The sequence below is a fragment of the Haliaeetus leucocephalus genome, unplaced genomic scaffold, assembly GCF_000737465.1.
Source record: "Haliaeetus leucocephalus isolate CR32 unplaced genomic scaffold, Haliaeetus_leucocephalus-4.0 Scaffold656, whole genome shotgun sequence".
Classification (NCBI taxonomy): Eukaryota; Metazoa; Chordata; class Aves; order Accipitriformes; family Accipitridae; genus Haliaeetus; species Haliaeetus leucocephalus.
The window spans coordinates 16,340,706-16,364,495 of NW_010973092.1; the positions used below are offsets into that span (position 1 = coordinate 16,340,706).

Consider the following 23,790-nt stretch of genomic DNA (forward strand, 5'->3'; position numbering starts at 1 on the left):
AAAATTAACCTATAGGTGTATCTAAATGATGACACTGAGGAAAAAAATAATCGTGGGAGTTTAAAATAGTAGTTAAACTGCATTAATTGACTTTTTGGGCACTCTTATTCAGAATTTTAGTGACCTTACTTCAGTTTCATTAGTTGATTTTCTTGGAAGCCATTACATCAAAGTAAAGTTATTACGTTCTAAAAATTGGAGTTTGTATAGGTATATTTATTAGTTTAATCTTCAGATTTTCTTCTTAACATTTCTGGGCTTGTGCACTTAAATTCTTACCCAGACACATTTATGTAGATAATTCAGTTTTATAAAGACTTTGGCTATCAAGCATTTTAAGGTAGTGATCCAATGCAGACGTCCCAACAGAAGTCAAGCTCCTGTTTCCCTGTCACAGTCGTGGCTGCAAATGATGTTCAGCCACAGAACTGGTATCACAGAATGGGTGCGTGTGTGTGTGTGTGTGTGTGTGTGAATATTTTGTTCAGGAGATTCCAAATAATAATGAGATATGTTCCAAGTAAAACTAAATGTTCTATATAAATAAGCACTTTAATGGCACTGTTCTATGAAGAATATATGTTCTGACCAGTTTTATGAGACATTTGATGATGATTTTTCTTCTGTTCAGAACAGATGTAGCAAAAACAAGAAACCTGAACTGGAGTCCTCTGTCATACCCTTTACATTGTAATTTACGAGTAGTTTCTCTTCTAGTCTGAAAAAAAAGCTTGTTACTATTCCAGTTTGGAGGTGCAGTTAACAAATTTAGGTCCAAGGGTCACTGTCTCTTTTCAATTCATGTACATGAAGCAGAAGGAATCAAGGCACACCTGATACCATCTAGATCCAGTCCTACATTAGTTTTGACTTGTGTGTAATACAGTTTTCAATTCACAGCAGCCATTAGCCTATTCTTTCCTAGCCGTAAAACTGCGTCACGGTGAAGATGAGGCTGTGGTAGTAGGGTACAGAAGTTAAGTTTCTGGTTTAATACTGAGCTCCCTTCCTTTTCTGTCTTGAGCCATACCCTTCATGTTATATGTAAGTGGTATGTTGTGGATCATTATTTGTGTTTCCTGATGAACTGGACTGAATTGTGCAGCTGCTTTTTCCAGTCTTTCTTATGCTGGCATTGTATTTTCCTTGTGCTTAGAGTTTTCTGATGGACAGGGCTAGAACTAGTTCAGTCCTAATGATGAATGCGATATAGCTGTTCACAAAACGACTATTTCTACACCACATTGCTTTTAAAATGTATGCATAATGTGTTGCCAGTTAGGAAATTAGCCTAAATGTGACCACTGAGGAAATGGTAAATCTGAGTAAAAACTAATCTAATGGATTCCTTATTTTTTTATGCCAGGGTTTATTTTAATTCTAAAGCAGGAGTGAAGGTTTACACAGTGCTTGGTAACGTTCCTCCCCTGCTTGAGAGGATTGAAGGTAAGTGGGAAGAGAGCCAGCTGCCAGATTCATGTGCTTGCAATTTCAGCTGGACTGTTCCTGTCAGGATCTCTTAACATAGCAGATATTGTCATACGTAAATGGGATTCAAATCAAGTAGAAATTACTTTAGATTTTTTTTTTTTTAATGAGTATAATTCACAAAGCTGAGTCCTTATAAAGTCCTATTAAATTTTGAAGTCTTTTTTTATATATACTGATGCATAGAGCATTACTAGCATTCATTTTTTTATAATGGGAAAACATTTGGGGAGATAAAACCATAAGCTGTAACTGATCAAGCAATGGCAGTTGAGGATTTTGTTTCCAAGTTGATTCACCTCCCTTTCCCTTTTTCAGGCTGAGAAATCAGTTAGAGGTGGCTTGAGAGTAGAATATGGCTCATTGATAGGGAGGATTTTGTGGAATTTATGGAGGGAAACTGAAAATGTGCTTCAACAAGTGAGGAAAAACAAGGGGAGTGAGGAGAGTAGACTGAGGTGTAGGAGTAGACGTGTCTTTACTTGGGTCTATCCAACCGTTGATAAGTGCAGATTTCAGTCCTACTGGACTTTAATTAATAGATAGCTCTTAGCTGTGAAAAGTAGACTTGCTAGGCAAGTGATTAACAACTCCAAAGTAAAAAGAGTTAATCTGACAAGTATGATCTCTATAGACATACAGAAAAATAAATGCTTTGTTGTAAGAAGTATACCATAACTCATTGGTGATCTTCCTTGATAAAGTCATAGTCCAGGGAGCTAATTTTTGACTCTGAAAACAAGTGCTGTACTGTCATCATTACTGCTTATTGTGCTGCTGTTCACAAGGCTTGTTTCCTAATATAATATTACTTAGAAAAGAAATGGAGCAAGCTATTCTTGAAGTTAGCTTAATGTAATAAAACAGATATCATGCTCTTGAATTTCACAGTGTTACCACGGTTTACCTATAGTGATTCTAGAAAAAACAATTAGAATCCTTAATAATTTCATCTTGATGAAATCTCTGCCACTTAAGCTTGACTAGTGAACACATAACACTTTATCTTTTGTAACTGAAGATGGTGTTCTGATTGCCTGGCTGTATAGCTAAGGTAAGGCAAGATGCCAGGTAAGCTATATTGACTATAACTATATCATGCAACTGAGATGAGGGAAATTTACCCCTACATGCTTGTTCTTTTACAATACCTTTAAAATTCTTTTAAGAAGAGTAGAGGTTGCATTTATTCTATTAAGAAATTGCATCGTGTATTTTCTCTTTGTGATTTATTTTTGCAGAATATTTTCCCTGTGCTTTTTTATATTTAGAACCTGTTTGAGTTTGAAATGGAAGCCTAAAGGTTTTTCTGACAAATTGCTGGGGTCTATTAATTTGTATGGTTCGTTTGTGCTCTCCATAGGAAAGCTGAATTTGCTGGTGCATACTTTGGTTGTGTCAGAAATGCAGTTATAGTTTAAAGTGCTATCTAGTCCCTCTAATATTTCTTCTATCAGTGTCAATGTATTTGGAAGACTGAGTCTCTGTAAGGTTGAAAAGAGTCACTTTAGGAAATAAAAATAAATTGTATGTAAGAAGTTTGCAAAGGGAAGCTTCAGTGGCTGGTGAAGGCTGTTACAGGAGTACTGAGGGGAGGAGAGAAGCTGTTTAATACCGACTCTTCCTGTAGCCTGTCAATTTATTCATGCAGTGGACCTTGCAAGCCCAATCCACAGATGCTATTTTCTGTTCCTTACTGAATAAAACTCAGTGCTGGGTCCTGAGTGTAAAGATTAATTAGTCAGTGAGTGTTAAAGGTCTGTTAAAGCCATTATGGCGTATGTCCACAGAGACAAATAGGGGCTATAAAACATGGTGTTCGAAACCTAATTTTACATGTGTATTTTTCATTAATAATAGTGATGGTAGTAATAACAATAGTCTTTTCATCCTGAAAGCTCTCAAAGGACTAAATGCATAGTGCAGTGCATACTGTGTAGGAAGGATCATGCTTTCCGTCACTGAAATGCAGTCTTCCTTCAGGCATCCTTCAAGTTACGTTGAGCTCAGGTTATTGTTGGCCATTGCACAGACAACTGTGCAGTGCAGGTGATCCAAGTAAGCTTTTTTTTGTCCAGAAATACTTCTTTCCTGAGTTGAGGGTACTAGAATAGGTATGTGTTACTTTGCTGAAAATGGCAGCCAAAGAAGTGCATATAGTTATGTATATTTTACTTTTTTTAGTTTGACTTCAAAAACATATTCTTCCAATTGGTTGCCAGCTTTCAAGTAAGCTCTGAGTTACAACTTTGTTGACTGCTTGACTATTTATCAGAAATTTTTAGCTAAATTAATAATTTTTATCTAACGGCATAAATGGGAAGAATTTTTTGTAAATATAAGCATATGCATGAGTTGAAAATACTCTTGTTTGTTTCTCCGGACTAAGCTGCAACTGTTCTGTGTGTACTGAAGATGGATGTCTGCATTACCAGCAGCTTTAAAAATGAAGCGCTCCTCTGTGCACGTTTTGCAGACTTCTGTGGGGTTTTGTGTCATTCTTCTGTATGTTTTTTTTGTTTGTTTGGTTTGGTTTTGGTTTTTTTTGAAAACTGATGAAGCTTAAGGCAATTCAGATGAGTGAGCTAGCACGTATGGTCTTTCTCCTACAGTTATAACTGTTCCAGAATGTAAAACTAGAATTGATTATAACACATGTAAAAGTGTCCCTTCTTTTTGCTCCACGAAATGAGATTTAAGCAGGAAAGGAAGTCCCTATAAATGCTTCCAAAATATGTTGTGTATTTGTTTACCCCATTATGTCCAGCTATGTGGAACTTGTTTGACTAACATAAGCCTCATTTACAAAACTTAAAAGATGGAATCAAAACTGACTATATTTATTCTCTATCTGGTTACAAATGAAAAAAAATTGTCAACATGATTGGAAAGGAACTTCTTCTAAGTTGGACACTTGTGTTGTCTGGTATTTTCATCACAGTGCCATACTTGGATCAGAAGATGCCAAGACATATCTTAAATATAGAAAGAAAAAAGATGGCTTTTTCATGTCCAAGCAATGGACTGTCAGGTCAAATTCCCAGATTTTTATGTCCAAATGCTTTCCAGACTCCTTGTTACACATAGATATCTTAGGTAATTTTAAATATTTGTTGGTTCTCTCCAGTAATGGAGGGAAAGGCTTGCATTCAACAGTACGTGTATAAATGTTCTGGGGTTTCTTCCTCTCTTTTAAATTGCCTAACTCCTGCAGTGTTTAATGGAAGTCTTGTTCCTTTAGGAGCAACACTAAGCTATCATTTAAGCTGTTGTGTTGATGTCAAACCTGGAAAGCATGGACAAGAAATGGGAAGATGATGATTTGTTGAACAGGCTTCCAGCTCAAAGATAACTACATAAAAATAGATAGAGAAGATGGTTGATTTAGTGTCTATGTTAAATGAAGCTACGGTGCAGTAAGGAAAGGGTATTCTTGGAGGGAAGATGAAAAGAAAAAATTTAAAAACTTAGTGGCTTTTAGCAGATTCCTAATTGCAATTCCATAATTAATAACTAATTATATGAATGTTTTGGAGCCTCTGTGGATAGTCATACTAGAGGCTTCAAGAATTTAGCGCTCTCTCTAAAGAAATTGAATTAATCACTCACTTTAGCAATGTATTTATATTAGCTAGTGAATGAATGGAGTCAAAGGGCTAATAGATCTAGTGAGCAAAGCACTTGCTTTTCAGCCGTAGGTCAAGCAGCAACCGCAGATCTCTGAGGAGCACTTATCCTGGAGACAACTTGGTTTCAGTGTGCTGAAGTGACTGACAGAGCCAAGGGCATGACTGACAGCTGTGCTTTTTGGGCCTCATCAGAATACTTAAAGCTGCTTGAAGCCCTATCAAAATATTTCATATCTTGTAATGAAAGCTCAGTAACAGAGGTATAATCTCTTAAAATAACGTTAGTTTACAGAAACACACTTTATTTCTAACATAGTTATCATCAAAAAGGATTGTTTATTTTAGGGTCTAGTTCTTTTTTAAAGTATCTAATTTTAATCTTATGCCTAATATTAATTAAATTGCATAGGAATTGTGAGTGCTGCAGAAGATCTTGTGAAGACTTTCAGTAATTCAGAACATTTCAGATGCCTTATTTACCTTTCACTGTGACAATCTATCAACAATACACTGGAATAATACATGCGTTAAAATTAATACAGTTTTTTTTCAGCTATGTGCCAAGATGCATGCCCATAATTCCTTAGTTTTATGTACGATAATGATTCCTCACAAATATTCAAAATAGTTACAAACAGTTGCAATTTGGGCAAAAGTTTTTTAGTTTATATAGAAAAGGCAATCCATAATAAAAAATTGCAAAATTGAAAAATGCCTGTTTATAGTCATAAGCTTTAATTTAGTTTTCGGCTTTTTCAGCACTTCCCCATTTTGCTCAGTATTTGCTGCAATTCATGTATTTATATTTTGATGTAAATATATTTTGCTTACTAGCGATTAGAAAAGCCAGTGCAAACTTTTAACTTTTAAGATGCGAATGATCCTATGCAGCAGAGAAGGAAGAGTGTTCACAGTATATAGGCCAGGGTCAAAATATGTTTGCAATTTACAAACATTAAGTAACAATAGTAAAAGTTTTTAACAATAAATGTTTCAGAGGGAAAAATAATGTCTTGGTAATCTCAGTCACTGAGGACTGAGGAAAGGCAGCAATGTTCTTTGTAGATGGATAGCGATACCACGTTGTGGCTTTTTCAAGATCTTAAGCTTCTAAATCTCCCTTTCAGCCTTTTGCTGCAAAACTAGGCTTAAATGTTTCATTATTTACACGTAATATGAATTCAGTTCTTTTAATATTTAGTCTTCTTACCATTGCATTGTCTCACTGTATGCTTTTTTATAGCTAGTAACTTTTTTATTGGCAAAATAAAAATATTTTTTGTGCATTTGAACACCACAAATTAAGCTAATTTTTTACTGTTGCTTTTAAAATCTTAATGATGTATATGTATTACTGTATAAATTATGTGAATGCCTTGTGTCTAATGTTAATAATAGCACTACCATTAACAAAAGAAAGCGAAGTTGTGAGTGGTGGATCTTGTATACTTTATGTACGGTTATTTCACAGGGAATAGAGACTAACAAAAGCCAGTGACGATTTATAATTTAATGCATACAGTATGTCTAGCAAATAAAGTGCCAGAAGTTGCATCTCAATTTAGGCAGGTATTCGCTGGATTCATTCTAAAAACCTCCACAATACTACAAATGCAGGTTGTGAATATAACATTGTAGGGTAGCAATTTATTACATCATCATTTTGTTTATGGTGCTACTGATTAGCAGTTTCACTGTGGTGGCTTAAAGCGCAACTTTTTTGTGGAATAGACGTTTTGTGGAATAGCAATGGCCAACAATTAGACGTGCCGTAGTTTTTGTCGTTTTCATATGGGTGTCATTTATTAACAGCAGTATCTAAATCAGCATTTCAGAGGTTTTTCAGGCTAAATGACTGTAACTGCCTTCTGTCATGAAAGTCTTAACCTCTTTCATGGCACAGACCCGTGAAGTATAGGAAATGACTATAAGGTGTCTGTACCTGATAAATATGCCTTCTAACGAAGGCTGTAGCAACGTGGGCTTCCTCGGGGCGATAGCATCCCCCGGCTACCCCCTCTCTCCTCTCCCTCTCCCCTCCTCCCCCCCTGCCCTCCTGCCCCAAGGCCAGACACATCTACCAGGTAGAGCCGGGCGGTGGAGAGCTCTGTGCTGCAACTACCGGAGAGGCAGTTTTGCAGTTAGGAGCTGCTGGTGCAAACACCAGCGGGAACGTGTGAGGCTCGGCAGTGGACTCGCCCAAGCCAAAAGGGCTCGCCTGTGTCTTCAGGACGCGCCGTTAGGAATAGCTGTTCCTGAACGGGTGGGAACGGAGCTCTCGCTCCCCAAGGTGGCAAAGGGGCCCCGTGGATATTCAGTGCCCTGCAGCAGCAGGGCGCAGTACCTGGCTCAGCAAGGGCCCTCTCCGGCTCCAGAAGTCTTCCTTTGTTTGCAGATCCAAGGCCTGCCTTGCCGTGTCGGTGATAACTAGATAAAATATACATCTTGGCTTTGGCGGCCTTTAAAAGGTTTAGATGCTAGGGCCTGTTTGTGGCTTTGGAATCAATCTTTGACATATGTCACAGCTGCTAAAGTAGGTATTAATACAAAATAATAAATTTGTGTAGTGTTCAACTTTTCTGTAGCTGTCTATCAGAAAGTTCTGAAGTGGATTTCTTTAAAGGCTCCCTGTCTCCTGAGGAAAAGGGGATAAGGCAGTGTGTCCCTGGACAGGATCTATGACTCATTATGTCAATCAAACTCCACTTCAGAGGGGAATAAAGAGATTTGTATCTCAAAGCTGTGCATAACGACTTCTTGGCTTTTCATTTCATATTTATGAGCGGTTTACTTTGAAGTGTTTATCAGGCAATACGCAGAAACATGAGAGAGCATTGCCTGAAACCATGTTCAAGTGTCTAATCTGTTAAATGCTTGCTGAGCAGGCTAGTTCATCAGTGCATGCAATGCAAAAAAGAGAGAAAAAAAATAAACTTTCTGGGTTTTTAGGTTTTGAAGCAGAATCTTTATATTAGCAATATAAAAAAGATTAATAATGCCAAGCATTTTGAAATAAATGTAATATATGAAACTTACAAAAGTTGGTTATGTTCTGTGTTAAGTAGATAAATAGTTCTTTGCTTGAAAGGAAGCTTGATGGTACTTAATACCAAAACTATACAGTGTCACAGCTGCTCTTAAGACGGGAGTATACAGTGACCACAAGATTCTCACTGTTAATTTTGAAGGCTTGAGGCGTTCATAAAAGCAGACTTCTGTAGGGTTCTTTCCCCCCCTCCAAAAAGGGCAATTTGCTGATAACGGAAGTGTTAAAAGCTGATAAAAGAATAGCAGTGGCATTAGCCTGCAATGGAAGCAAATTTTCGGCAGCATTACCCATTTGCTGTGTGCTGTGCCTGCAGTGGAACTCTGAAGAGGCAAGTATTGTTAAATAGGTCAAAGATAAAACACCACAATTTTAGGCAAAGTGGAAACAAAATGACAGTGTTTTTCTCATTTTAATATGGCTTCAGTGGGTTAGCTAGAAGAGAGCATATGCCTGATGATGATTGTTTCAGTTCCCTGTTCACAAATTTTCTGCTACCAGCCCTCTGAAATCAGGCTTTACTAATTGTGGCTAGATGTGACTGGTCAAGCCAGTCCTATGTGATGGAGGACAGACAGTGGTAACAAGAGCACTCCAGCCCACAAAACCACACTGGAAAATTCTGATATGTATGTGGTCAGTGCACAGTATTTATTTGGGTGAGTAGTTCCTGAGTATGTGTGGTACATGGCGTCCATGCATGTTATTTTAAAAGCAACTTCAGTTTAGAGCTCATTTTCAAACATATTCTTAGATATTAGTGATTTTAAAAAGAATCAACAGGAATATGATTAGTTCAGTGCTTGATTTTTACCAGGCCATCTTTCATACCATTTTATGATTTTGTGCAGGCCATTTCTGCTTTAAAAAAACCTGTTTTTTTCCCCGCTACAGAGAACATAGTTGACTTTGAATGACTTGATTTGTGGGTCCCCCATTTTGGACTTCTTAAAGTTATCCCTAAAATGACTTACAGGACCACAGTTGATCAGTACTGTACATTTCTGATTATCTAGCTATAGGTTTCTCTCTTGACTTTCCAGATCAGAAATCCTTGGAAACTTTTAGGTTGTTCACTATTTTGGGTTGAGGGTTCTTTCTTTTGGCTTTCCATTGAAGGGTGAAATGGCTTTCTCCTTGATTGTATATCCGTGCATATTGTTTGCCAAATTCCCAGTTTAAAAAAAAAAAAGTATACAAAAAAAAAAAAAGGCGCTATAAAACATATGCTGTGTTCTGTTTCCATGACAAAAGTAACTTGTAGGGGAACTTAAATCAAGGGTAGTTTTCCAACATGTATGCCTGTTCCCTGTTCTGAAGTCATTAAGAAAATGACAAAGAAGAAAATAGAGCAACCAAATGCCTTTCAGAACCACAGATCTGAAATTTAAATAGATGTGCTGGCAAGTTTTAATATGCTTAGCTGAATCAAAGGTTCATCAGTCTGAAAGTGATGGATAAATCTGTGAAGTATCCAGAGTCTGTCATGGTAGCTTAAGCCATCTGAAGCTACTGGCCAGCTTTGCTCATGTCCTGTATCACACCAGTAATTAAGAAAATAATTTTTTCAGATAAGACAGTGACTGAAAGGCCACAGGCAAGAGCTATACAACAGTACCACACAGCCACAGTATTTCTGTCAGTATTCACATAATGGAAAAAGAGACTGGGAGCAGAATGGGCAAGCTCTCTCATCCAAGGTATCCTGTAAGTAGGAGAGAGGAGATTTTTTTTTTCCATCCCTAGTCTTCAGTCCTGTCCTTACCTACTCCCTACTCCCTTTCAAAACAAACATGATTTTAGGTTGAAAACTGCCTGTGACTCCTATATAGCCAAAAAGGAAATACGTGGACTAGCCTACAATGCTTCTTTGAAAATGGTTGGTAGGTTAAAAAGTGTGAACTAGTGTGAGGATTAATGAATAGTCAATCTAATCTCCCTCTTGTTAAATCCAAAGAATTCTATAATTGGAGTCTGCAAAGTAAATAATAACAGTTTTAGTAATAATAATAATAAAAAAATTAATGGCATCGTCTGATACCTAGGTATACTTGACCTTTATCAGTGAGATGTGAATTTATCATTTCACCTGATCTGCAAGGCACTTATGAAGCAAGTAAAGGCACTTACAAAGCAAGATGGCATGTGTGTTAAAAGTAGTCAGACAACACTGCCTGCACAGTAACTCTCTTTCAAATGAACCAAATTTTGGTCTGGCTCTCTTTGTAGTATTTACTGTGTTATCTCCTAATAATAACACCTCACGAAGATTTTGGTTTTAGACTGAAGATATTTAGTGTAGAACTAAGCAATAGAGAAAGGCTAGGCAGTAAAATGTTTTTTATTACAACTGGTTCTTGTGTAGAATAGTTGACCTAGTGGGGGGAAATGAGTTTTTTAAAAAAAGTTTTTAAAAATCAGGGTCAACATTTTGCCACACATAAAAGAAGATTTGACAAAATTGTAGTTTTAGTTGAGGTATCTTGACATTGCCTCTTCAGAAGACCGCACACTGCTACCTGTTAAACTCGGTGCTGAAGTGGTGGTTGGAGCTCAACTTACTGCTTGGCACATTTGCATCTCCATTCTGTTATTAACCAAATTAAAGTCAGTGCCAGCAGTCCTTCAAATCTTAGACAAAAATGGAAGGGAAAGGACAACAGAAAGGCAACAATTGGCCTTATTATTAAAATGGAGTTTTATAAAAACAAAGACATAGTTTCAAACAGCAGAAAGTTAGAATACACATCATCTGTAAGCTCTTTATTGGCACATACCACAAATCTTCACTTCTGTTCATTGAAGAAGGGCAAAGTAATCGAAGGGAATGTTAGAACAGTGTGCGCCCGCCAGCACAGTGGCCCAGATGCAACAGGCTAAAATGAAGATGTTGCACTTGGATTTACAGTGACTAGCAAAAAAAAATCAGGATAGCAGTGTATTGTGTGTGTGTGTGGAAAATGCCACTGTAGGGAAGGAAGAGAGGTGCTTGGAAGGAGGTCATATTTCTTCCTTCCGTAGTTCTGCAGAAGCCTGGTAAGACCAGTCAGTTCCAGCAATGGAACTGGTGTATCTGCTGCTCTGTTGCCTATAACATTGCAGCTCTTGTACAGCCAGAAAGGCCAGGATGCACTCAGTTTCTGTGTTTGCGATTGTATATGCAATCTACAAATTATAGTCTATTGGTAGATAAAAGAAATCCTGTATTAAGGGTGTGTATTTCATCTGTAGCAAAGTTCAGGACCAATAGTAATCTGAACTGGTGCCAACTGTTCCATTTATAATACCACAACTGACTGGCCATGAAAATAACTAATTATTTTACTAGGATTAAAAATGAAAAGCTGAAAGCAATTTATAATTCAATCAAATAAATAAAGACGTTTCCTGATCTCTTCAAAAAATGAACACAAATGATGAATAAAAGAAAATGTGGTTGTGTCTGTTTCCTAGTAGGTATACTGTCTCAAAGACCTTAATCTCTTTTCCTTGATACCTGATTATAATATTTTCTTTTCTTCAAAATTGTAATGCTCAAATGATTTTGATTTCATTATTCTTTAAGTTTGGCATAAAATTTATATGGATTCATTCAATATGCTTTTTTAATTCATATGATGCTCCATTTAAATTGTTTGAATTTTTGGGGAAGCTCTTCTTTCCATTTCAGATGAATTCCTTTATCAGTCCTCAAAGTCATCCACATTGGTCTATTCGTTGTCCTCCTAGCAGGATTAGAAATGCAGAGTTAAAGGCTGGCATCTCTGGCATTTCTAAAACCTGTTATGAGCAACATCATTCAGAATGTAAACACAAAAGTTCTGAGTTGAATAATGGTTTAAACTTCTTTTATTCTACTGTACAGGATACAATTTACATTACCATTATTTCTAGGTGACATGATGTTTACAGTAAAGAAGCACCTTGTGACTAAACAGCTGACAGCTGCTAGAGCTAAGGAATCTTTATATGTGTCTGGGGACCTTCATAAAATATAGACTACCCATGTTCCTAACTTGTGAAGCAAGGTATAAAAGAAAACAATTAAGGTTTCGTCTGTGATGACAGCTGATTCAGGTTTTTCAAGAGTTCCCAATTAAACAGTTATGAAAGTATGCAAGCTTATTACCTGTGACTTTTACTGTTTCTTGAGAGCACAGCTTATTTATCAAGTCATGAACAGTGGTATATTTTTTACTGCTTTTCAAATCTTGATTTAACAGTATAAAAATAAGAAAAGGCTTTTGATGAATTCAGCAAATTATCACCAGCTAATTTATCCTCTGGTAGTTTCCTACAGATTTTCATAGAAATCTTTCTTAATAATTGAACTCAGATTCGTGTATCAATGAAGATTAGTAGCTGTATAGTGATTTTATCCAAAAGTATTCATATCTGTATATTTATGGTTAACTGAGTTGTTGGGGGTTTTTTTTGAGACCAAGGAGAACTCACTGTCCTTTTCTGACATAACTAAAATGCTTTTACACCAGAAGACCAGCATCTTCATGAGCTAGACTAGAATGCAAATGACTCATACCATTTTTTAGTGGTGGAAACTGAGATTTTAGATTCTGTGGGTACCATGGTCTAATTATTGTACTACTTTGTGCCAAACGAGCCTAACTGTGCATTGTGAACAGGGATAGACAGTACAGATAGTAAATGCTAGCTCTTCTCTGTTGGGATAGCACTTCATTCTTTCCTTGTACTATCTTTAAAACTGACTCCTCTTTGAAGTTTGCATTTTCCGTGGAGCTGTTGTTATTCCTTCATAGTAAAATACTATGCTAGTGTGACAGGAGATATTATCAGGTGTTGAACAGGTTGTTTAACATGAAAAAGCAATTTGAAAATAATTCTTTCTGTGTTTTTTTATGGTAGCAATCACTTTATGTACACAAATGCAGTATATTCTTTATCTTTTTTGTGCTTCTGTGGTGAATTTTATTTAGAAATTTATGTTCTCTAAAGAAGAAACAGGCATATAACAAAATTATTCCCTAGTTTGCGTCATTTATGACTGGGAATAGAAAATATGCTCTTTAACTCCTTTTCATAAATTTCTATTAAAAAGAAACAAAACAACCCACCCCACCCCCCCTCCAAAAACCACTGTTACTTTGATGATGTTGGGACAGGAGCTGGGAAGTTTACAGCAGGAACAGCATTACTTGCCACGAAGTTTCATGTTCTGTTCTTTCTCTGCTGCTTGTAAAATAAAAAATAATAGGAACAGAATTTTAGTCATTGATAACCACATTCTTGTTGGAATGTATAACAGAACATAGCTGTGAATTGGTACAGATTTTATCCCCAAAATGCAGTATTTGTCACTGCAGAGGTACGTTAGATCGTTTGGACAGTTGTGTTAGCACAGTGTTGTTGCCTACACTTCACAGATAAAAAGAACAGAATCTGTGCTGGTTTTCCCCCAGTTACTGTTTTTGTGGGTTGCTTTCAGTCTCTCTTTTTAATATGTGGAAGTTAGTTTCTGCTAGTCCCCAGTACTACACAACAGCCCAATTGTTAACTTTGTAATTTTGTGAATGTATTTGGACATGAGTAATGTGGCACAACTGATTTCAGAATGCTAAAATGTCTACTATCACATCTGTGGAAGCATTTCCAGTCTCGTTCACATAGGAAAAAAGTATATTGTTGTAGTTTTAAATGTAAAACTTTTCTCATGTTTTCTTGTCACTTTAACAAAAAGTGCAGACAATAGGATTAGAGTTGTTTTAGATTACTGGTCATACTCATTGTCTTATTCCACACTAAGTAGCCCTAAAAAGAGCAGATTTTTTTTTTTTCCTCCTGCTGGAGGTTGCCCAGGATGCCATCTTTGACACGGCACATACTTATGCAAATACAGGTATACATTGTGCACGTTTAGCACACACAACCCTGTGGATTTTTAATTTGATTTTGATCACAAAAAAGTCATTGCCTTTTAAATGGTAGATGATACATTTCACTGGAGATAAGTAGATACATGGAGAGGCCTGAAGTTGCTTTGAGAAAGGAAGATCTTATTTATGTGTTAATGCATTGCGTATCCTTGAGTTTACATACATTTCTTATAGTAACACCTCAAAACTTCAATAGATCAAAGTATTTAGGTTGAAATTTGCCATTAATTCTGTCTACTTTGGGTTGATTTGTTTGGAGACGGGACAGGAGGGAGTACCTGACTGGTTCTGAGAATGATGGTAGAGAAAATACGTTATTTTGCTTGCAGCAGAAACATCACATGACCGTTGTGTTCATTAAACTGAAGTATCTCCGTCCTTTGAATCAGAGATTCCAAGTTTGGAAAACCTTTCCCTGCTCTCTGTCTCCACGTCTCTGCAGAAATATGGTAGATTCGCTGGAGTTTGCCTGCAGAACTGATGAAAGCTTGCATGTGTGCCGAGGAGCTGCTGCCCGCCTGCGGGGTCAGCTCTGAGCAGGACTTTCCCATGGCTGCTCCTCCTGCACTGCTGCCAGGCACCCGCACGGGCAGTAATAGGGGAGGCTCAGCCCCGAATTTGCTTTCTGCTGGCACTTAATCAGCCAGGAGGAGGAGGAGAAGTGCGCCTAGGCAGAACACAGAAGGGCAAAGCAGCAGAGGAGAGCGAAGCAATTGCTTAGAGAACTGCGTAGTTTTTTTCCTGTCTCCTTCAGGTTTCAGAACGGACAGATCTGTAGGAATAACACATCCCTTTGTAATAAATGAAGCTGTTCTCCTTTTACCATTCCTCAGAGCTTGGAAAGGTTGGAAAGCTTACAATAAATGAAAGACTGCCTAAGAAAGTAAAACGTTAGCCTGAAGAATTACATTTTAACCTGGGCTGCGTTGGGTAGATAATAAATACTTGCCACCTAGCTCCATCCTCTCGTCCTCCCAAATCTAGTTTTGTCCTTAATCAACATCAGCATTTGAGGAGAAAGCGATAAATGCATACTTTGCCCTAAACCAGCATATCATTAAAAAGAAGTTCATCACCATAAGGTGATACCAGAAATATATTTTTTAGATGGTACTTGTTCTGCCAAAATTAGTTTGTGCTCTGGAAAGAGGCTGTTCTATTCTCCCTTTCCTTACTTTAAAAGCTATAAAATGGGGATGATAAAAGCTCACCTCGTAAGGAGGTGAAGATAAAGAAAGTAGTGTTTGAGGTGTTCTCAGAGACTACATTCAGCACAACCACAGAAAATGTGTGTGAAGTAATTAAAAATACTGTATTCTCTATTTGGTATATAAAGACTGAATGAGGAAGGTTAAAAAAAAATGAGAGTGGCTCCACAGTCATTGCACCAAAGGAGGAAATTTTACTGAAAAAATAGAATATGATCACATAACTGAAGGTTATGTAATATTGTGAGCTAGAGTGAAGTCTCATTAGATGCCTGGTTTTATAAACCTTATAATTTTTTAAAGTGGATATGAATCTACTTTATTAATACTGTCAACAGCCTTATTGTCAAAAAGAGAAACATCTGTATCCTGGTATTAGGCTTGGGAATCTCCAAGTCAGAAAGAAGCAAGGCAGAAAGAGGATTATAAAAAAGACAATTAAAGGATTTTGCTGTCATTGATGAGAGGAGCTAGAAAATATATTTCAAATTCAAACCACGTGTTGTAATGTGCGTATGCGTTTCTGTTTACTACTTCTAGTCAGTTTGCCGCAGAAGGGACTGAGGCTGCCGGAGTTTCACATTGAAGAAAACCATTGTGTTTCTATTGAATTTTAAAAATTGTTGTCTGCATACTACTGTGTTAGTATTTGTAGCAAAATTTTGCAATGTACATGTATATTCTAAATTGTAGCAAGTGTTACCAGAGTGGGGTGTGTATGTACGTATGCACGTGCGGGCTGGGTGACAGCACATTGGAGATGGGCATCAAGACCTCTGTGGTATTCTCATACTTCTCAGTAACATCTATAAAGCATTTCCTGATGGCTTTGTCACAAATGTGCTCTATGAAAGTAAGATTTATCATCGTTAAGTGGTGAAAGTTCACATTCACTTAGTTATAAAATGTTTCACTTTCCTGACTAGCAATACCTAGAATTTAATAATCTTACACAAAAGTATGTCATCTGCCAATCTTCTTAGTAGGCAGTAACAGAAACACGTAGGATGTCCTGCTATTGTTAAACCCCAGCTATAGATTTTAAAACCTAGAACAAGGTATAGCTTGTTCATTATTGTTACTTTCTAATTTCTAAGGAATCCATTCCCAGGTATTTTTAGTGTTTGATCAGCGGAGATTTCATTCGACAGGAGCTTACACTGCCCCTTCCCCACGCTACCAAAGGACTATTATTAGGGGAAAATGGATAGAGAGTTAGGAAATAGGAGTGTTAGGAGAGTTCAGGTAAACAGTTCAGTTTATGTAATCATGTTTGCGAATATTACAATGGGGAGGAAAAGCTAGCCCATAAATCTGCTGTATGCTGATGGGTGTCATGGCTAGAGTGACTAGTATCTCCTGTTTCTTACCTGGCCTCCCAAGCCAGGGGATGTTTCCTCTACTTGGAGGGATCACAGTGAAAGAAGAGCTTATCTTTTCTTTGTGCTTTTCTTTTTGAATTTGTGCTTTCTTCAGAAATGGAATATTGCAGTCATTGTGAGATCAATGATGTTAAGAGAGAGAATTTTCCAGGCGTGTTCCATGCTAGTATTAGATTTGCCACAGAGGTTATTCATTGTGATTATGTGGTTAAAATTCCTGTATGTTACAGGGAAAGGATACTTCTGATGTAAGTATATTTAAACCACCAGAAAGATGCAGTATATTTTATAATGATGCATCAAGGAGGGAGGTGGGGGAGGGGAGGGGGACATTTATAAAATAAAGGGCTTACATTAATACATTTTTTTTCAAAAATCCTAAATAAAATAGTAGAAAAGCTATAAAAATGCAGGAAGACAGTAGTGTATCCCTCAGCTTAGGTTTGAAGTCTCAGTTTGGAGTATCTGATAGTGTAGAATTAGAAACAAAATTAAGTAAAACATTTTGTAGAACAGGATCTTTAACCATGGGAAAAGAATAGCATTGAAACAGGTGAGATACAGCGGATTAAAAAGATGGCAGTTGTTTATTGGATAAGGAAGATGAGTAAAAAGGGTAAATGTAAAAAATGGCTACAGTAAGTAGATTAAAAAATGAGATTGTAATCATCTGTTGTCCCTGTCATTATAATAAATGAATGCATAAAGAATTGAGAAAAATTAAGTGTGCATCAGAGTTTGTTAAGAGGAACGACCTCTTCATATACCGCAGATTGGAGCTAAATTGTAGTACTTGTGCCAGCAAAAATCATTATAGCTATGAACATAAAAAAATTTGAGAAAGGATGAAATATCTTAAATGAATGTATTCTTGTTATCCTTACTTCTTGTAATTGATTATAGTAGCAAAGAATCTAAGTGATATTTATCCTTTTGATTTTAGACTTAGCCCAGTTTTGAACTGCTGATCTAGTGTTGAAGGCAAATTTATCATATCTGTGCATTACTGGTTTCAGATATCTTCCTCTGAGGCATCTTGTAGCGATCACAGCTGGATTAGATTAATCTTCAGAAGGGCAATTCATGCAATTTGTAATGACCCAAATAAGACCTCTGCCGAGAGGTTAGGTGAAAATAACCTTTGCTTATATGGTAATGCTTTCTAGTCTTCACTGAGATGATGAGTAGAATTGTACATCATTGAATTAAACACACTTTTAGTAAGTATTATATACTAAATAACTTCAGTAGTAAATTTCTGTAAAAGGAGATGTGCTCAAAAGATAATAGAAGTAATGTACTAATTAAAAGGAAAACATCTTCTTTTCTACTCCATTGAGGGACTATTCACAGCATGTAGATTATGGGCAATGATGATCAAGTACATAACATTATACTACACTTCAAAACTGGTATGCTATAGGTCTCTTTCTATATGAAAGATTGCATACACCTTAAGGGAGCAGCTCGCATTAAGTTCTTTAATGAAAATGGTCTAGTGATTTCTGCAGGTGGAGATGAAGGGACTGAGGATGGAGGCTAGTAAGCTCTGTTGCATATGAAAAAGCAAAAAACCTTGTGAGGGTTTTTTTTTTTTCTGTGTGGTGTGTTCTTCATAAGAAAGAGGCTTCTTTCTTTTCCACCAATAAAATTCGAATGTTATTTATCTCTTTTCATTTAGTATCACCAGCAATGTAGTAGATGCTACAAGAATCTGAAAGAAAATACCCTTAAGTTTTGAATGTGCAAGAACAGATTCTGCCTGCGCATTTCAGTCCTACTTTGCAAGTGAAGTTTCAGTAAAATGCAGTTACTCCCAACTCCGTGCAAGCCCTAGAGGTAGAGCATGCTGTATAACACTGTCAGAAGGCATCCATGTGCTTTGACTGCTAGTGCTCGTAGTGCACTTTAGCTTATGGAACAGATTTTTCTCTGTGAATACACAGCGGTACAATTTGAATTCCCAGGGCATGGCAAGCAACAGGTACTGCTGCCCTCCTTCCTTCGCTTTTCTTCTGGGAGGTCTTGGTTTGCTTGATCTCCTAAATCATTTAAAGAGCTGTAAGAAAAATACTTCTTGAAGGAGACACTAAACCTTAACCCCAGGCCAGGCTGTGTCTGTTTCCTCACTCCAGCCCAGAGGTGCTGTCGTTTCTACTGGCGGTGGGGACGAGGAAGGCTGCACTGTTCTTGGTAACCCTCCCGTCCTCAGGATCCCATAGGCAGTATCCTGCCAGGATACTGAGCGGATACGAAGCCAGTTAGATATTTTCTCGTTATTTGGGAGACTATACTTCATTTGCAAAGTAATAGTAGGGTTCTTTCTGCTATGAATTATTGAACAAATGATTTCTGTGCATGCAGAACTGTATTTATCCATTATCTGAATTTACAAGGGTAGTCTACTAATGCCATTAATGCCTTAATGTGCAATAATGGCTGAGCAAATAAGAGAATATTATATGAGTGAAAGCAGTTCATACGTTATTCAAGAGAAGTGGACAGTTTCATTTTAGAGAAATGAGGCATGTAGGAGAATATCATCCAGATCAAGAATAGGGCTAGAGAACGTAACTATAGTGTTTTTATCTCCTTTTCCTCATATTTTACAGTAACTTAAGGGCTATGAAGATATCAGGAAGTTTAATATATATAGATACATTTTTATATATTTAAATATAAAATAGATCTCTGAAAAACGGTCTTATATATGTATGTATATATAAAATCTATGTATGTATACAGATGCGAAAAATGTCTCCAAAATATGTTCTTATGTGGTTACCCATGGGTATCCAAGGACAAGTTATTCGGCCATTGTATGCTGTCTTACAGAACAGTCTCACATATTTTGCAGAAGCAAACACTGAAAATTAATAAATAAAACTAACTTAGAGTCTACCAGAGAAGAACATGTTTTTGCTGGAGAAGGAAATCTCTAGAATATTTCGTGTCTATCATCAGGATGCTCAAGATTTTCTGTTGTAAGACTGTAAGGAGATTTCTGAGAAGCAGCATAGAAAATGCTTTCCCAGAGGCTGATTCCATCTGTGTTCTTGAGTTGATCTGATCCACTTCTCAAATTTTTTGAATTTGGTCAGTTTTCTAATCTTTTTCTCCATGTTTCTGAATGATACCAAATTCCCAGAGAATAAAACTGAAATGGATGAATGATTTCTGTGAATACTGTATTTTCCTTCCACTTTCAATGCCTTTACCATTTTTCTCAGACAAATAAAGTAAGAATTTCTTTGCAGATTGCTTTTTGCATCAGATGTTATAGTCAGATTCTGACGTCAATACAGGATGCTAATCAGAGTGAAATCATCTGGGCTTGTAATGGCTCTTAAAATCCACAGAATATCATTAAAATGCTATACCGTGTATGTAAACCAGCTTAATTAAGCTAATATATTCATAATTGGTGTGTATTTGTAGACATTTATGCCAACAGCAAACAAGAAAACTTGAAAAACTTCACTTTCATGATGAGTTTGGTAATTTTAACATGTATTTGATGTCAAGATGCACTCTGCCTGTGTAGGTCAGAAAGCATGGGTCTAGTAGGCTTTAAGTTCACTCCATTTTTTATATATGTTTTATATTTTGGGTTGGTTTTGACCTTTTTTTTTATGGGTCTAAGGTTAGTTTGCTCATGTGGCTAAACCAAAACCCTAGTCAATCAAGCTGCTTTTGTTAAATGTCTTCTACTGAAATTGGACCTGATTAAAATTTACATTTTCTTTAAAAGTAGCTTAGTTTCATCTGTCATGCCAGAGCTCTCTACTTACTAAAAAAAAAAAAAGGCAAAAAATGTTTAGACTGAAGTGCACTTGAGAAGCTCATTTTTAGGACTGTTCAGTTCATTGCTTTTGACTAAACCACAAAATTTCAGATTACTAGAATAAATATTACAAGGCAGTTTAAAATATACTCCTAACTAGGAGAGTTCGGGTTAATTTGGTGTTGATGAAAAAGAGCTGACTTTTTTAATGTCAACCTTTTTATAATCTTTTTAAACATTGCCACTAAATGCTTCACTTCTTTAGAAGCATCCAGGCAGTGCTACTTCTTTACCTGAAGTTGTTGGCCACTCTCTTGCTGCTGGCCTGTTTGCTGGTTAACCTAGGGGTGAAAGAGAACACGTCTTCTCCCTCCTGTCACGCTCAATATTGCCGTCTAGCTGTTGCTGGATGAAGATGCAGCTCAGTCTTCCAGAAGAAATCCATCACCTTCCTTTAATTGATGAGCTCAAGGAATAAAAGTTAAGTAGGGCCCAGTTTTACTTTCTGCAGATGTGTGCATACATCCCATATCCAAAAAATACTTTAACAGCTAGGTGTGAGACTAGAGAGGGGTGATACAGATAGATGAACCAGATAGATTTAATACTGTATGATCTTTCCTCACTAATCTGTGAAAAGTTCTAACACTTTAAAAAAACCAAGTTAACATCTTTGTTAATAGAAGACACTTAAGTGTGCTTTCTATTTAGTGTATGAACATCCACTGTATAGCTTCATTCTGATAAATATGTAGAGGAAGAGGAGAAAATATAAACTACTTCTGGAGAAAATAAAACTAACTTTTTAGAAAAACAGACCACAGATCTAGTTTCCCTGCGAATTAAGAAATTAATTAAATAGTTGGCAGTTATACTGCCAGTGACTTCAGTCTGTCTTTGTTCTTCATTTTTAGGCCAATGTAATGAAGCTAAAATCACTGCTTTTCAAAATCTCTGAAAGCCTTCAAGACCAGTGAATATTTCCCTATATTTTTTTACCATCCTGTTCGTTACCGTAGGAAACAAATACATAAGCAGAAATCAGCCAGCAAGTCTATACTTTCCGAGAACCCTGGGGGACTCCATGTGCTTTAAAAATGTATGAGACTTTATCCACTGACTCGTTATTAACTGCTAAAGGTCACATGTTTTGACATTGTTCCCGAAAGTTTTGCCTTTAAACCCAATGTCCTCCTGATTTTGGTATCAATGTATGCTTTCTTCCTGAATATGGTGAAAAAAGGCAGAAAACAATTACAATGATTATAAGGTCTATCTTGATTTCTATAGGAGATATTAAACTATCAATCTCACCAAATGTAAAAGTGCAAAGCTGGTGACAAGGTTTCATGTTACACTGCTGATACATTTGCATTCTTTCAAGCGATCCTGATCTGTAAACTCTGTTTTCCCAAATAAATGTTTATTTTCTGTGAAATAGGAAACTATATGAAAATTAGCATTAAAAATCCTATCTCTATGGAAGACTTATGTATGAGAAAATGAGCTTCATAAGAAAAAATTTCTCTTTTTGAGTAATCAAATGCTCAACTTCAAAGCTCATGCTCTGGTCCTATAAATATAAGGTTAGTCATATAATAAAGCAGGTCATGTCATTAGCTCTTGTCATGAGCTTTATGTTAATCACATACCTAAGTGATTAATTATTTGGGGCCAAAATAGTAACCTAAAATTTAAAGACCTTTCCTACCTTTGTTTTCTGTATTTCATCCATTTTAACTATATTCAATATGTTTTAGTTAAGTTGCTAGATCTGAGCACCAGAGATTTCTGTATGTAATTCATTACAGAGGCTTACACAGCATAGTTAACAGAAATTTTAAAAGTATGTTATTTTCCAACTTAAAATAAATCCCCTAGCTTTTAAATTTCTTTTTTTTTCTTTTTCTTTTTTTTTTTTTTTATTTATTGCCCTTTTAGGAACAAACTTCACCCTTGCAGAACTAGGAATCTGTGAGCCCTCTCCCCATCGAAGCGGCTACTGCTCAGACATAGGAATACTCCATCAAGGCTATTCCTTGAGCACCGGCTCTGATGCTGACTCAGACACGGAGGGAGGAATGTCTCCGGAGCATGCCATCAGGCTGTGGGGAAGAGGGATCAAATCCAGGCGAAGTTCCGGTCTGTCAAGTCGTGAAAACTCAGCTCTGACGCTTACCGACTCCGACAATGAAAATAAGTCAGATGAGGAAAATGGTAGGCCTTTTTGTTCAATATGTTCTTAATGCACATGTATAAGAACGTGATCATACTTAGAAATGCATGAGTATTCTTTTAAAGGTTAATTTTTTACTTTTCTTTCTCAGTTTGACTAAAGCTGCTTTTTAATGTTGGGATTGTTTTAGCATCGATATCAGGAAACTCTATGACATGTATATCATATAATATGATATATTTTGTGTTTTATCTTACAATTTACTCCTCGCAATAATCTTTCACAGAAGTTTGTGCTCAGAGTACATTAAATTAATCTTAATGATGAGAAGCAGAAAGAAATTTCTTAAGAGAAATAGTTTCTCGTATGTGATTTTTATACTCAGCTTGAGGTAATATTGATAATCTACAATACGCTACTAGCTGTAACAATGGTGCTAATTTGTAACAATCAGATTTAATTTTGTGTGGTTTTTCACGTTTTTGAAGTTATAAAAAATAAAATTAATTTGTTGTTTGCTTATTGGTAAGTATTGGGGGCTTTTAGAAAGCAAACCTATGCATCAGACTGAGGCAAAGCACTTCTGTTTACTATAGTCATTAAGTTCATAGAAATGAGACTTTAGACAGTGTAACAATCATTTGTGACAAACGCCTAGACATTGGTTGATTCTCAAAGTAAACTGCATTAAGCCAGCTGTCCTTTCAAATTCATATAACCCAGATTCATGTTCTTCATATATATCAGCTAAAAATTTTTACCTAGGGAATTTTCTGTGCTCCCATGTTTTTAAACTAAACCAGAGGAAAAATGGTAAAAGTGGATTTGCAGGAATTTGTCCTCCATCCTATAGGGTGATGAAGGTGCAAACTCAGCTTAGTTAAAATATGAACTAAATGTTTTGATACTTGCCATTCTGAGAAGGTATCGCAGTTTAACCCCAGCCAACAACTAAGCCCCACACAGCCGCTTGCTCGCTCCCCCCACGGTGGGATGGGGGAGAAAATCGGAAGGGTAAAAGTGAGAAAACTCGTGGGCTGAGATAAAGACAGTTTAATAGGTAAAGCAAAAGCTGCACATGCCCAAGCAAAGCAAAACAAGGACTTGTCATGGGGGGGGGGGGGGGTAAAAAAAAGGGGGAAGGGGGGGGGGTCACATGAAAAAA

The 23,790-nt window shown here is 36.7% G+C and overlaps 1 protein-coding gene across 2 annotated transcripts in view; it reads left to right on the forward strand.

Moving 5' to 3' along the window:
- The window catches only part of TENM2 (teneurin transmembrane protein 2), a 544,454-nt gene that overhangs the window by 22,450 nt on the left and 498,214 nt on the right, over positions 1-23,790 (forward strand). For both annotated transcript variants that reach the window (XM_010579129.1, XM_010579130.1), the window contains exon 2: positions 22,391-22,666. In XM_010579129.1, the coding sequence (XP_010577431.1) occupies positions 22,391-22,666 (276 nt within the window). The remainder of the gene's footprint in view (positions 1-22,390; positions 22,667-23,790) is intronic.